At 37.9% G+C, this 10,502-nt stretch overlaps 1 protein-coding gene across 1 annotated transcript; it reads right to left on the bottom strand.

Annotated features, from left to right (window-relative positions):
• Positions 1-8,373: 8,373 nt before the first annotated feature.
• Positions 8,374-9,744, bottom strand: LOC140877898 (malonyl-coenzyme:anthocyanin 5-O-glucoside-6'''-O-malonyltransferase-like). Its single transcript, XM_073281500.1, has one exon. It carries the CDS (start codon positions 9,742-9,744, stop codon positions 8,374-8,376), a length of 1,371 nt encoding a protein of 456 aa, XP_073137601.1.
• Positions 9,745-10,502: the final 758 nt, after the last annotated feature.

Genomic DNA, 10,502 nt, shown 5'->3' with positions numbered 1-10,502 from the left:
AAAATCCTATCTACCCAAATTAAATCCTAAGTCTACCCCAAAACTCACGCTCAATTCCTTTCTCTTCAACCTAGCCGCCTTCTCCACTCTTCTCCTTCCCCATTCAACGACCAAAAAGCCTCAAGGACTCCATTGTTGATCGATTTTTCAAGATCCAAGGTGGTCGTCGTCGTCGTCATCCCGGATTCGTCACCGTCTATCCCTTCTATTATTTTTATCGGTGAAAGACATGTTTCCTTCCTTTATTTCGCACCTTTTCAGTAAGTATATTTGTATGTGTGTGTTTGCATCAGGAGAATTTTCGATCAAAGTCTTGCACAAACATGGATTGAATTTTCGAACTTTTGTTTGTAAGCGCATGGTTTGCTTGGGTTTTTTTTCATCATCTCACGTTTTTATTTTAGCATGGGCGTGTATGGCTGCTAGGACAAGATTCATGGGTATCTTAGGGTCCCTAGACTTGGGCTAGTCGATCGGTTAAGGTTGGAGAAGGGCTAGAATGAAACAAATCGAATTCTGTCATGGGTGGCTCGCACAGGTTCTGGGGCTGTGGGAGAATGCTTCGTTCTCACTCCTTCAGGCATGGTTTTGGGTAAGGTTTGTTGCATTGGAAACCCCTAGATGTTGGCTAAGTTTTGCAAGTGGTTTCACGATTTTTGGTGGTTGGAGCGATTGGCATGATCGAAAACGCTGCCACTGCTCCTACCTGCGCGCGAATAGAGAATAGCCATGGTGTAGAGCTTCGTGTGAGGGCTGTAGGTAACGGTTTGGGCTGGTTCTTACCTTGTTGGAAACATCTTGAGGTGGGCTAGGTGTATGGGGTGGTGCTCCGGCCAGGGGTGGCAGGAGCATGGCGGCAACAACCATGGAAGGCTGCTGCGCGCAAGACCAAATAGAATTGGGAAAAGGAAGTAAGGGTTCGGGTTTATGGTTTTTAAGTTGGGTCTGGGTCGGGTCTTGATTCCGGGTCGGGTCCAATAAGTCATGGGTCATGTCTAGTGGGTCTGGGTTAAGTTAGTCGGGCTAGGGTATTTTTATTTTTAAGTTATTATTTAGTTTAAGTGTTTAATTGGGCTTGATTAAGTAATTAAATTAATGTGTGCAACAGACATTTTATTAATAAGTGTCTTTATGTTAAGAATTTGAGATTATCGCTTGCCAAAGTGGGCTACCCAGAAATATTTTATTGGGCTTGAATTAATTATTTGGGCTTAAATGTAAGTTAATGGGGTTAAGTTGAGTTATTGGGCCAGTCTCAGTGTTAATGGGCCAGATTTTTAAGTAAATGAGCTTGAGTGTTTAGGGCCAGTAGTTCAGTATAATCCCATGAAAAAAAAAATAGCATGTGTCCTGAATATATATTTAATTATTTTATGCATGGAAGTTATTTCAAGTACTTATTATTTATTATGAAAATTAAATTAAATATATATGAAAGACACACTTTTTATTTAAGTACATGTATTCATGAAATAATTTTTATGGCATGATTTAATGTTAAGGTTGAGCCAGAAAATAATTTTATGTTGGAATTTGAAGTAGTGTGACAATTTAAGGGGGACAAGTCCCCATATGTTAAGGGTAGTTTACTACCAGTAAGAGGTGATTCGTCACCGCCGCGTACGTTGGTTTTAAGAGACTGATCAGTCGAATCAGTTAAGTTTAAGGTTACACTATGAATACGACCATGCGATGTTAGAAAAATGTTATGCTCAACAATGTTTAAGTATGTATTATATGATTATATTTAAGATCAAGTTTAAGCAAGATTTTAAGTTATGATTCATGATTTTTAAGCATGTCCATTCATGTATATGTTATGTATTAGTATTCCAGTGATTTAAATTATTTTAAACCCTTGTTATGTTAGAATGTTGGGCCTCTAGGCTCACTACACTTATATGGTGCAGGTGAGTATGTAGAGGATGATGTGGTACCTACCGGTGGTGAGGACGTATGAGCAGACAGGCAGTGATCCCCCGTGATCGTCGGCTGAGTCATTATGAACATTTTTAAGAACTTTTAAACTATGTTTCTTATTTATTTCTTTTATGGCTTTTCAGTGGTGAATTCTAGTATTATTTTTATTAATTAATTTTTATTGCATGCAAACTTTTAAGGGATTGTTTGGCAGTATTTTATTTAAGTTTGACTCGGTTATTTAAGTAAAAATGTTGCATTTTATTTATGTTATTTTTTTTAAATCAGTTTATTTTGTGCATATATGTATGGGCATGTATGTACATTTATTTTACTTAGTATTTTAAAAAAAAAAAAATTCCGCATTTACGTAGAAGTTTAGGACGTTTCACTGGGGCTCTTCAAAATACGAAGGTTTGGCGCTGGAGCGCCTGATTTGAAGCACTGGAGCGCTGTCCTGTCGTGAAAATCCTTCTTTTTCTTGATCTTTTTGGCCTTCAATAGCATTATAAAAACTTCCAAATTGATCTTCAAGTACTCCAACTTGATTGCCATGAATTCCAAATCCTTCAATTCTTGATGGTAAATCACGGAGCAAATCTCGGAACAATATGAATCTTCGAGCACCTCCTAAATTCATATCAAACTCCCCTTCTTAAAAAAGATTTGTCCTCAAATCTTGCCCCTTGTCTACAAAAACCAAGCAAAACTTAAAAACTTTAAAAATATTTCTCATAAGCAATAATATACCTTACACACTCAAAACTATATCAAGACACAAAAACTTTCTCATACTCAAACTAAACACCTTATAACCACTAGCATGCATAAACATGATCACAATTCCGTTAAGCATTACAAAACTCAAGTTCCTCCCCTTCTTAGACCTAGTTAACCCTAACACAAAATGCATAGTTAAATACAACCATTGTTTTCTAGGAATAAGAAACAACTCACATGCATTATCCCACTTACAACTCCACTCAACATATCTCTTCATGTGTAACCACAACAAATATTCATCCATTATACTCATTCTTTTGGACCTCTCAAAATTACACTTCATTTTGAACACACATATCCTTTCATCAAATAAATCATGCAATGACGAACATATAAAGAAAAAGTTATTTTCTTTAAACAAATACGTGCTCACATAAAATTTTTCATTAACATTGCACAAGTATTTTTTAAACACATCCTCAAAATTATTAACCCATTCTTGCAATTCATTAACATTTTGAAACCATAAGCACCTTGTAACCAAAAGAGATAAGAACTCATACCTTTGTGATAGTGTAGTAACTAACACATTTTCCTTACCTCGTTGGTACTTAATCAACTCTTCACCAATAACTCCTAATCCTTGAGAACTTACAACAAAATCAATAAGTTCCTTTGCACGAAAGACATTCAACTTTATAACATGCTCATGACCCAAAAACTTCATATCCAACATGATTAACATAACTCTATAATGTTCAACATGCACTTTAAAAAATTTTCTATATACTAAGATATAATCAAAGCACACAACAACAAATATATCCCTAGAGGCATGCAAAACACAACTCATCAATCCCATGAAAATATTACGCACATTAGCTAGCCCAAAAGTCAACACTAACCAATCAAACAAATAGGACTTCCAACCTATACTATTCATGCACAATTGACTCACATCAAAACAATTCAAATAATTCACAACAACATACATCAACTTGCTTAATCTCATATCACACCAAGATTCCAACACATTAAGATCAACAAATGATTTCAACACTATCATCTGATCCAAATTATTCAAATACCTAGATTTCAATAACTTAAGATTAAGATTTGAATTCAATCCATATTTCATAGATAGAACATTCATAAATCTCTCAATGAAGTCATTAAATCTCAACAATTGAGAATTGAGATCATACATTTGAAAGTAGAAATTTGATTGGTATTCAACATTTAATTCATACCTCTCGAATGGAACAACTTTCAAATCTCTAACCTCACTTCGTGTGTGACCTACTTCACATAGATCCAACATGTTGTATCTTCTTTGCTTGCTCATCAATACATCTCCAAAATCCTGCAAAGAAGAACAAACGTTGCTCGGAATTGAACCGGCTATATCATCACAATGAGATAAAACTTTTTTGTACATAAGTACTTAAGGAATTTCATTCAATTGTACAAAAATTTCAACCTCACTATTTTGGACCATAATATTTTTTTTGTTTATTGGTCTCTTTCCTCTCTTTTCTTTCCTCTCTTTTTTTCTCTCAAAGGCCATCTCACTTTTTTGAACACTCATTTTTTCGGCCTCTTCTTTTTCTTTTTCCTTTTCAATGGCTATCTTACTTTTTTCATCACTCATTTTTTTAGCCATATCACTCAAATTTTCGAATTCCAATTGATCCTCGAGAAATTTTTTTGGACTCAATAGAATAGCAAGATTACAAGACTCATCCAACAACAAATTACTAGTCCCACTATGAACATCCATAGGACTCTCATCTACCACAAAAATATTAGATGACTCTTCAACAACTACAAACTCACCTACTACTTCACATTTGCCAACACTATCAACCACACCATGTACAATAGAAGATTTTTCATCAATTCACTCTCCTTCCACCGCACAAATTTCGACACTCACATCATCAATCAATGAAGTTTCATCCTCAATTATCGACTCAACTTCAACTTTTGATTCAACCTCTACGACACCATTAGATTCAATCTCTACACGAGAATCCTCCAATTTCATTATAGCCTCATTAAAACACTGGCTCATATCATGCTTATCTTTTCTATAACACCATAAGCATGCAATATCAAAGGTACTAGAATTTATAAGTTTAGATGTACCTTGATGCTCACGTTTGGAAACAACACTTCTCCTCTCATAGTGATTAAGAGCAAAGCGTTTCCTCAACACCCTTTTCAACTCATCCCACGTAGATATAGGACTCATTTCATGCCTCTCCCGATTCTCATCTAACCTATCCCATCAAGTGCAAGCATAGTCGGTAAACATTTTTATGACAAGTTTTACCTTCCTAGATTCAGAAATATCACGATCATCTAATACACTCTTTACCCTTTTCTCCCACTTCAAATACAATTCCGGATCCTCATCTCCATGGAACGATGGAATTTTACTTTTATTACTTCCATTACTACCACACCCATAAAATCTCCTTTTACTCTCCATGTACTCATCATCTCTTCCAACAAAATAATTTCTATAGGACATCGTACCTGCAAGAAGAAGGTTAGAAATTACAATATTCCTCACCCAAAATCTCACAAGTCACTCCAAAGAAATCGCTCAAACACTCTTTTTTTTTCACTCAAATAAAGAATAGCTTATGCTTTGTGATTTTAAATATCAAACTCTAAAGTTCAAAACTTGTAAACACTTGCCAATCGACTCACGTAGATTGCACAAAAACAAGTCAAGAGACTTATGAAGATTGAAATAATAGTTTTTTTTTACCCAAATACTCACAAGACACAAGACTTTGCCACAAGTTATTTTGCTTCTCCCTCTTTGTTTTTAAGCTTTTTTTTTTGATTTTTCACTTTTTTTTTTGAATTTATAACTTGTAGCACAAGACACGAGACTTGGATAACAAGTTTGAAAGAATGACACGGAAATTTGAGATGAGAGAGATGAAGAACGAAGAACAAGGAAAGATGAACGAAGAACGAAGAAAGAATATAGATTAAAGAAGGATACGACTTACTTGAATCAAAACCTTAAGCTTTGATACCAAATGATGTGAATCTTATGTATGAAAGGCAACACGACTTCATTGAATCGCACCTCAATTCGATAACAAAAGAAACAACGATTTTTCCCTATCTTTGAAACAAGTAAGTTTGCAAAATTCACCTCTAGTTGAACCTGTAACTAGCAACAGATAATTGCGGAATAAACAATCGATCACAACGGGACCTTCAAAGGAACCTGTCTTTGACAACCCACGAAGATAATCAATCGACAAACGCCACAAAGTTGTTAAACTTTTATAAGTTTGATTTTGACAAAACAAAAGCTTCAATAAAATTCTAAAGAGAATTTTAGACTGATAAAAATCAATAATATGAACTATGTTATTTCTTAATAATGAATGTATATGTTGTATTTATAATACAACTACAAAATAATAAAAGATAACGCAAAATAATGCTAAAGATATCAAAAGATATCATCTAAAAGTTTCATAGTAGGCTTAGATTACTCAAAAATAGAAAAAAATATCATAAATACTCAAAAATCCGAAAACACACACTACATGTCGTACTGTGTGTAAGTGCGGTAGCGCTGGAGCTCTAGGACGTCAGCGCTGGAGCGCTCAGTACAGAGCTGGAGCTCCGATGGACTAGCGCTGGGGCTCTTCAAAATACGAAGGTTTGGCGCTGGAGCGCCTGATTTGAAGCGCTGGAGCGCTGTCCTGTCGTGAAAATCCTTCTTTTTCTTGATCTTTTTGGCCTTCAATAGCATTATAACAACTTCCAAATTGATCTTCAAGTACTGCAACTTGATTGCCATGAATTCCAAATCCTTCAATTCTTGATTGTAAATCACGGAGCAAATCTCGGAACAATATGAATCTTCGAGCACCTCCTAAATTCATATCAAAATATGCTGCTGTTTTCGGGTATTTCTTGTTAATTGAGAATTGCTGGAGGAAGTAGTCAGTAAGTTGCTCCAAATTGGCAATAGATCCAGAGGGTAACTTATTGAACCATGTGAGTGCTCTTCCTGATAATGTTGTTCGGAAAATTTTACATTATGCAGCATCTGTGATATCATACAAATCCGCTTTCGCGTAGAATTTGTCAATATGGTCTTGGGGGTCACTTGTTCCATCGAACTCAGGTAAGCTGGGGATTTTGACTCCCTTTGGTAATGCTTGAGATAATATGTCATCGGTGAAGGGGCTTCGACGTGATGGCAAAATTGCGGACATATTCTCTCCAGTTACATGGGTGCGAGATCCATCATTCCGAGTTGGATTAGTTATCTTGTTTTCGCCAGAGGTGTCATGAACTGTGTGAACACTTGCTTCACCGTCTTTCTGAGTAGTATTTTTCTTGGTCCCCCCTTAATCTTTATCATTCACTTTAGACTTATCTTTATTTGGGTCCTCGTTATTAGGGTCAAGAGATTACGAGCCTTCAGTTTGAGCCTTTTTCTTGCTGCTTTTGCGCTTACGGGTTTCTAGGTACTGAGCAACTGCATCTTTTGCTGCGAGTGCTGCTGTGTTTTCCATTAGCGCAGTCAAGTCTTCACGGGTGAGAGTAATACTCGGCGGTGCGTTTCCATTGTTATTATTTTCTTGAGACATTTTTGAAGTAATATGTGCTCTCAATGACGTAAATAACAGTTTTCCACAGACGACGCCAAGCTGATATAGCCAAAAATCACTTGTACACAAGACGGTGCTTCCGCAAAGTCCGGAGTATCAATGGATCATGTTGTATGTTCCCGGTGGAGATCTTCAGTGGGTTGTTCCTACGTCACAAAACAAAGTCATAGGAGTCGGGAGGGTTTCCGGCGAAGGCATTCCGACGCTCAAGTCAGTTATTACTCAAGGAATAATAATCGAGAGTAGAGCGATATAGTGCAAAAGAAAGTGTGTACCTTAATAATGAGGTGACTTGAGCTATTTATAAATATTCGGAGAGTTTTACGGGCTTGAACCTCTTATGGGCTTTTGTAGAATTCAGGGTCTGCTTGAATTAAATATATATAATATTTAAATAAGCTTGGGCCTCAAAAATATTTGGAGTGGACCTTCAAGATTGGGCTCAGGCCCAGTTGAATTTTTAGGTGTAACCTATCAGTACTGTACCGAAATCTTCGGTATACCGAAAATTCGATAAATTCGGTATTTTTTCGATACGATAACTTTGGTATAGCGAAAATTCGGTATTTTTTACCACCCTTAATCGAAATGTCCGAACTCGAGATCAGAGGATCCAATATCCGCCTATAAGTAAGACATCCGAGATTCAGATTTTGGCACCAAATTCACTTGCTTCTCTTTCGAATTCTTAGTAGTTTTAGGGGTTTCCAGGCTTCTTTAGCAATAGGCATGCCCTTTGCGAGGTGTTTTCCGTGAGGCCTCGTTCTTTATCTAATTTCAATTAAAAAAATAAAAAATCGATAAACCAATGCCCGAGAGAATCAAAGAAATTAAATAATTTTTTTTTTAAAAAAAAAATCTGGTTGGGCTCGCTCAAGTGCGCCTCCTCCTCTAGGCGCTCTCGTGTCTTTCATCTCGCGCTTGAGCAAACCATGAGACCATTTCACCGGAAAATCACTCGACAAAAAATAGGACCAATCGCAATTCAACAATATATAATCAAATAATCGAAAGTGAATACAAGCCAACGCTTTTATCATCATAATATAATACATCAATGTGAAGCTCTTGATCATAATCGTGCTAATCCGTCAGCAAACAGAGTTGCGAAAGCCTCCATTCTTCGCTTGGGCAGAGACAAGCCAACCTCTATTACACTGTCAGAATCCCTTGGCTTGCACATAGACATTGTATGATTCTCCCAATCAATGGAGGCAAACTCCACCTTTCTTGCCTTTCCCCATCCGAAATCCACATCGTACAAGCCGAATTTCGGCGATCCCGTCACCCCGAAAGTGCCCCCGCCTTCCATTTTCCTGAAATCCGACAGCCAATTCTCAGCACCTTGCAACACTCGTTCCTTGTTATTCGCCCACTTTTGTATATGATCAGCCATGGCTTCCGCAGCCACCAAGAATCCTTCATCCCCTGCCAACGAACCACGCCCGATTTTGATTCTTCCGGGAGCAGTACAGTTTCCCAAGTAATTTCCAGGAACCGGGGGATCTATTCTTCCCCGCAGATCAACGGAGAAAATGAAATACTCGGCTCTGTTTTCATCCACTTCCTCGCCGATCGAATCTCCGGATTTCAGAAATATACACCAAACATAAGCAGATACTGCCACAAAAGATGATAAGTAAACCAGCCCTGGTATCTTTCTTATAGCCAAATCCTTGAGTTTCTTGATATCAGCTTCACGCAGGATGTACGTTGCGCGAACCCTTTTCGTGGGTAATGGAAAAGTCGAAGAGTGAATGGGGACGTGTTTGATTTGGTTCCAAAAAATAGTGTCGATTCCAAGGGGATCCCTGACAATCTTTCTATCGACACAAGGCGAGATTTCACCAGCTTGAATCCGCAACTCCTCGTCCGATCCTTCGAATTTGTTGGTCGAAGCCCACGCCTTTATAAAGTTCACTATTGAAACCCCGTCGCCGATCGTGTGATTATAGGCTATGCCAATGCATATCCCGATTCCGGGGAACAGCGTCACTTTGACGGCCAGACCGGGGACTATTTTGAATCCGGGTTCGTCTTTTATGGGCGGCATCTGAGGCACGTAATCGTAGAACTGGTCTGCATTGCGCGCACCACATCCGACCAGTCCACTGAAGTCATTACATGACTCGGAGACTGTAAGAGGAACAGAGTCCCCCGTGATGTAGCGAAAACTCGGCTTTCCGGTGTCGCTCAGAGGGTGCATAATGTTGCCTGCAAATGTCACGTAATGCTTGAGAGTGAGGGAGAGCGATTGTTTGAGTCTGGGGACGTGGGTTTCCAAGAAACTGGATTTTGAAACGGCGGAATCGTAGAAAAGAAGGCGCCGGATGGGTTGGAAAAGTAACCACGGAATGTCAAAGTACGCCAGCGGGAATGATATCTCCGGCGGCACCTCGCCGTGTGGCGGTGAAATCTGGCAGCTTTCGATTTCGGTTGTCATGGTCGTACTTGTATGTTTACGACTCGTACGTGCAGTGAACATTGAAGCCTCAGGTGGTTTTTATAATGTGCTTTCAGGTTATATTTTTTTACTATTATCTTTACTATTTAATAATGCCTTATATAACATGTTGTGGTCGATTTAGAAGCTAATTGCATTAATCTCTCTCGTGAAAAGTCTAATAATCATAAAACTCTTTAAGAAATATTAATAGACTAATGCATCCCTCAGTTTTTTAAAATGTAGCACATTTCACCCCTATGTTATACAAACTCGGGCACATTTATGCTATTAATTTTACACATGGTGTTTTATGTCTTTTAGACTTTTTATAGGGGATGTGGATGCAATTAGCCCTTCAATTTAGTATCTAAACTAATTTAATCTTTCCTAAATATTATAATTATATGCAGTTGTCATTTTTTATTTTAAAACACACGCCCTAATTTAAATCCAAAACCACGGCCCACTTCATTAACTGAATTCCACGTTTTTCTCTTCCTCCGGGTTTAGTACATGCCGACCGCAGGAGTCCCTGCGGGTGACATGTAACCCCATGATTGGTCAAAAATAATGGGTTCCACGCTCCACTGATTTTAACCAATCACGAGCCGCCACGTCACCCGCAAACACTACCCTAGGGGTAGCGTTGACTCAACTCCCATTGTTATTTTTCAGTTTCGGTTCTACCCGTATCTTCTTTTCAAATTATTACCAGGTAATCTTCTCAATTTTTATTTCTGAATATTTTGTCATTT

This window comes from Henckelia pumila, chromosome 2 (assembly GCF_033568475.1).
Source record: "Henckelia pumila isolate YLH828 chromosome 2, ASM3356847v2, whole genome shotgun sequence".
NCBI classification, from domain to species: Eukaryota; Viridiplantae; Streptophyta; class Magnoliopsida; order Lamiales; family Gesneriaceae; genus Henckelia; species Henckelia pumila.
This window is presented reverse-complemented; position numbering and strand designations above follow the sequence as displayed.